General features: G+C 41.7%; 1 protein-coding gene across 1 annotated transcript; it reads right to left on the reverse strand.

The window, feature by feature from the left end:
- Window positions 1-647: 647 nt before the first annotated feature.
- LOC116369278 (ladderlectin-like) lies at window positions 648-4,471 on the reverse strand. Its single transcript, XM_031819400.1, has 6 exons — window positions 4,347-4,471; window positions 3,126-3,213; window positions 2,669-2,784; window positions 2,184-2,375; window positions 1,011-1,125; window positions 648-891 (listed from the first exon to the last, which is right to left on the reverse strand). The coding sequence occupies exons 1-6, from the start codon at window positions 4,359-4,361 to the stop codon at window positions 800-802; spliced, it is 618 nt and encodes a 205-aa protein (XP_031675260.1). The 5' UTR covers window positions 4,362-4,471; the 3' UTR covers window positions 648-799.
- Window positions 4,472-5,328: the final 857 nt, after the last annotated feature.

Here is a 5,328-nt window from a genome sequence, read left to right on the forward strand (position 1 = left end):
TGAGGTTGCTGTCATAGCAGGTAATCACAACACTGTGCAGTACAGGGAAGACATCCTCCTCCCTCATTCTGACATGACCCTCCAGCATCAAATACACCACACTGCTAGTTCTGTGGGTGATTTCCTGCAAGACTGGAATGCCAGTGTTCAGCCATGGCCAGCGAAGAGCCCTGATTTCAATCCCATTGAGCACGTCTGAGACCTGTTGGATCGGCGGGTGAGGGCTAGGACCATTCCCCCCCAGAATTGTCCGGGAACTTGCAGGTGCCGTCGTGGAAGAGTGGGGTAACATCTCACAGCAAGAACTGGCAACCCTGGTGCAGTCCATGAGGAGATGCACTGCAGTACTTAATGCGGCCAGACACTGACTTACTTTTAACAGACCCCTTGGTTCAGGGACACATTCCATTTCTGTGGAACTTGTTCAGTTTATGTTTGTTTTTGAATCTCAAATATTTAAACATGTTAAGTCTGCTGAAATTTAACGCAGTTGACAGTGAGACCACATTTTTTTTACAACTTTTTGGGTCCTAAGAGAATTCTATTCTTCAAGAAACAATGGATCAAAGAATTGAAATGCCCACTGGACACCCAGACTGCATCTTCAAGAAACAAAGTGAAGCAATGTTAAATAACGACTCATGAGATTAAATACGTACACCAGTTTTATTGACAACAAGCTACAATAGTTACACAACAAGTCAAATGTATTTTACAGCAACAAATACCTTCAAAGTAATTCACTATAACATGAAACATTTGCAGTTAGGATGCTGACACCAGAGTAGCATTTTCTGTTTCAATTGACAGTTTGAAGGATTAAACAGGTTCTTATGGAGCACACGGAGGGATAGCTCTTTCCACATGAGACATCGTTCCAGCCGTTTTCAGCTTAAGAGGAAACACGAAATAGAAATTACCTCTCGATGTACACTCGAAAAGAGAAAAGTAGCTCACATTTATTTGTTAAACTTACTCAAAAAAGTTTAATTTGATGAATGATAATGTACCTCCAAAGTTGAAATGAATACATGGCTCTCTGGCACCATTGTTGTTATTCGGCTCCCCTTCAGCCCAGCTCTCGTGATCAAATTTGGAGCCGTCACTCCAGAACCATAGCCTGTCCTGTGTGGAAGTAGTGAGATCTCAGTATCAAATGTTACATGTGCTTGCTGAACAATTTCTAAAATACAACACTCATGGTCTTTCCTCCAACAAAACGGTAAAAGCCACCACTAGCAAAACGTGCAGACTGACACTGGAACTGTTGGGTGAAAAAAATACACAAGTGTTGATACACATTTCTAGAAATCCCAAAATTAGAAAAAGACAGCTAGTAAGTCGTTTCTGCGCCATAGCAAAGAGGAAGAGGCGAAGCGAGAAGGATAACTATAAGCCCAAAATCTGCCTTCTCAAGCGGGTAGCGTTTTTCCTGGTCACCAAGCAACTCGTTTTTGTATGGCCGTCAATAAGATGGCAAATTTAATTAACGAAAAACATAATGGCTTATTTGAGCAAATATATACGTTTTGTAATGCTTAGGTCGTTACGAGTACTGATACAAGTAGCACACATGACATGCCAGAAACTGAGAAAAACATTTCTCTCCGAGTTGTGCCTGTCCCTCGAATCTGCCCGACATTGCAGACTCTTCACATCGTTAGAGGCCAATGGAGTATCTGGTTCATCTAATGGATCATCTAATGGATCATCTAATGGATCATCTAATGGATCATCTGTGGCAATTGCTCTGGATATTTCGAGATGCTCAACTCAAATCTAGACCTACAACCAACAGTATTTCTTTTGCTTTTGACAATGACTTCACGAGGCATAGGTCACATGCCTAAATACTTAAAGTCACATTAATATCAGTTTAAAGAGATGACATTGGGCCATGTTTACTTGAATAGTGTCTGGTTAAAAGGTAGGCAAGTAACTTCATGCCTACTGTGCCAAAGCAATTTACAGTTATTAAAATGGTAATATCCAAATTCCACGTAGAACTCGAGTTGCGAATGTCAATCTTTCCTCTGCGGTACCTCAAACTGTGGTCATTACCAGCTGAGAAACTGGCCAGTTGATTACTCCTGGCACAGAGTTGTCTGACCAGTGTCTTAACACCTACTCCGAGCTGATGGTTTTATTAGTCTTAAGTATTAAGGCATCTTCACTTTGGGTACCTTTTCCACCTTTGCTTGAACAGCATCAAATCCGCCAATCCAGGTAAGAGGGAAACTGCCAGTCGTGATCAACACCACCGCCTGTAGAAATTGGGACTCTTCATAGCTGTGCACAGATGCCAGGTTTGCGCCAAGGTACTTTACAGTGTTGTACACAGGCTTCAGTTTTTGTCCAAGTAACTGACAGTGGCGCTAGAGCAAGCAGTACACAGAGACAAAGACATGTCATAATGGAAGCATTAGTCAGTTGTCCAGTCTGAGAATTTGTCTTCTGGAATCTCAAATATAGGAATTAGTTCATCTCAGTCTTAACCCATGCCTTGAGGGTTCTAATATACAAGAGGGCCCAACTCCACACAATATTGAAAAGCCTATAGAAAATTGCAATTACAGCATATTAAGGGGACGTTCAGTATTTTACATGAGGCGCCTGTTAAAATAAGGCCAAAGCACCTTTAACTCAAAAAACTAAGTAAGCATTATACCTCTGCATTGGGCCATGTCCTTGCAGTTTTGACAAACATGAAGCAGCGTGAATTAAATTGGAACCAGCCTCTGGGGCATGGGTTTCTTTGGTCTGCTGCAAATGTCACCAAATCATCTGAAAGGAGAAGACAGGGAGGGTTCCGAAATTGCAGCCGACTTTAAAGGATAGTCCAGACTGACCCTTGCATCAAAAATAACATTTGGAGATCAGTCATGCCACACTACAACAAAACATACACAATCAATGATGTAAAGCACAAACTCATTCCACAGAGCACAGAGTGTCTACAGGTTTTCGCTCCTCCCTCGATTGATCAATTTAGGTCACTAATTAGTAAGGAACTCCCCTCACCTGGTTGTCTAGGTCTTCATTGAAAGGTAAGCCAACTGCAGATGCAAGAGACTCCGTGGAATGCGTTTGACACTCGTGATGTAAAGTGTGAGGCTGACTCTTACTTGCTATGCGCGCAGTCATTCTGTCGCCCAGTGTAAAGGCAGCGCTGAGAAGCAGTAGAAGGGTCAACATCGCCATGGTGATAGTCTCCTGAGAGACACACGAGATAAGCCATCAGTGTTTCCCCAACCTCTCCTCGAGTACCCCAGCAAGTCCACTTAACACATTCAACTAATGAAGGGCTAAGGAATACCAGGTATCATCTCTTCCACCACAGAGTAGATTAGCCTGGCACACGGGAATAAGGAGAAGTCTATGCTCTTGGGTTCTCCCCGAAACAGCACCCTAGATAACTAACCCCGATGCATGGCACACCTAGTAAGTCACCTTTTTGCAAATGAAATTGGCTGGTAAAGTACATTTTTCTAGAGCAGGAGACTCAACTTGCCTGGCATGAGCTACCTTTTATTAATACACACGTCGCAAGCGACTTCTTTCAAATAGGCTCATTCTTCTCTGCCCTACAACTCTTCAGTGTACCGGTCTGGCAATAGACACAGTAAAATGAGTAATAAACTACTAAAGGGGCCCTATAAAAAAAGCTGTGATTTTAAACCCCAAATTACAGCCATTTTCATAAATGTTCTCAGTTCAATTTCCTGGTTTGCCACTCAATTACAATTGGTAATGGAGAACAAAATGTAATGTTCTGAGTCCATGGCAGTGCTTAAATCACATCAGAATACCATTTCTTTTAGGTCTGGAAGAAAAGTAACTAGCGATGGTTCTGTATTGCCAATTGATGCTCATTTCATGGCAAGGTTTGCAAATAACAAAAGATACCATTTCTATACTTTTGACAAGTATACCTTGCAGTTAATACTTAGTTGTGAAAGAATCTGGCAACCCACTAGGCATCAACTGGCTACACAGGGAGTGAGCGACAAGGCAATATTGCTGGAAATTGGCAGATATGGTTTTAAATGTGACGTTTTAAGCCAATAGTTAACTAACCAGAGGTGGGATAACGTCAAGTCGTGTTGATTTAGTAACTTGCAGTGTCTGATACTTGAGATTTGTTTGACAGTTGAACACGTGAAAAAATATATTTTTTTAAAATCTGAATTGTTTGGCAAACTACTATGACCTGTTGGAGACCCCTGCACTACATTTGAACAGGGTCACATGTGCCCGATGGGTCCTGGTAAAAAGTAGTGTACCACATAGGTTACCATTTGGGATGAAAGCAGATACAGTACTAGATGACTATGTTGAACTCTCACCTGTAGTCTGGTCATGTCAGCGCTCTGTTTGTGAGTTGAGTTCTACTGCTTCCTGCTCTCCTTTTTTAAGGACCCATCCAGTCAGACCCCTCCCTCTCTCATCCTTTAACCGGTCAAATAATCAACTAATCATCAAGCTTTTATCATTTGAATCAGCTGTGTTGTGTTAGGGCAAAAACCAAAACGTATAGCCACGGGAAGAAGTTTGTTGGTGCAGGGTACTTTTAATGAATGTTATTTTCAATTGGGGTGCTGGAAAAATATCTTTGCCTGTGCTACAGGCGCTCTATTGGTCCACTATTATAGCACAACTTTTGTGAAAATGTAACAAATCTATAAAAAGTTAACATATATACATATATACAGTACCAGTCAAAAGTTTGGACACACCTACTCATTCAAGGCTTTTTCTTTATTTTGACTATTTTCTTGTATAATAGTGAAGACCTCAAAACTGTAAATAACACATATGGAATCATGAGGTAACCAAAGAAAGTGTTACACGAAACCAAATATATGTTAGATTCTTCAAAGTAGCCACCTTTAAACTTGATGACAGCTTTGTACACTCTTGGCCTTCTCTCAACCAGCTTCACCTGGTATGCTTTTCCAACATTCTTAAAGGAATTCCCACATATGTTGAGCACTTGTTTGCTGCTTTTCCTTAACTCTGCGGTCCAACTCATCCCAAACCATCTCAATTGGGTTGAGGTTGGGTGATTGTGGAGGCCAGGGCGGTCTGATGCAGCACTACATCACTCTACCTTATTGGTCAAACAGCCTGGAGGTATGTTGGGTCGTTGTCCTGTTGAAAAACAAATGATAGTCCCACTAAGTGCAAACCAGATGGGATGGTGTATCGCTGCAGAATGCTGTGGTAACCATGCTGGTTAAGCGTGCCTTGAATTCTAAATAAAACACAGACAGTGTTACCAGCAAAGCACCATCACACCTCCTACTCCATGCTTCATGGTGGGAACCA

This window comes from Oncorhynchus kisutch, unplaced genomic scaffold, assembly GCF_002021735.2.
Source record: "Oncorhynchus kisutch isolate 150728-3 unplaced genomic scaffold, Okis_V2 scaffold2122, whole genome shotgun sequence".
In the NCBI taxonomy this organism is placed as follows: Eukaryota; Metazoa; Chordata; class Actinopteri; order Salmoniformes; family Salmonidae; genus Oncorhynchus; species Oncorhynchus kisutch.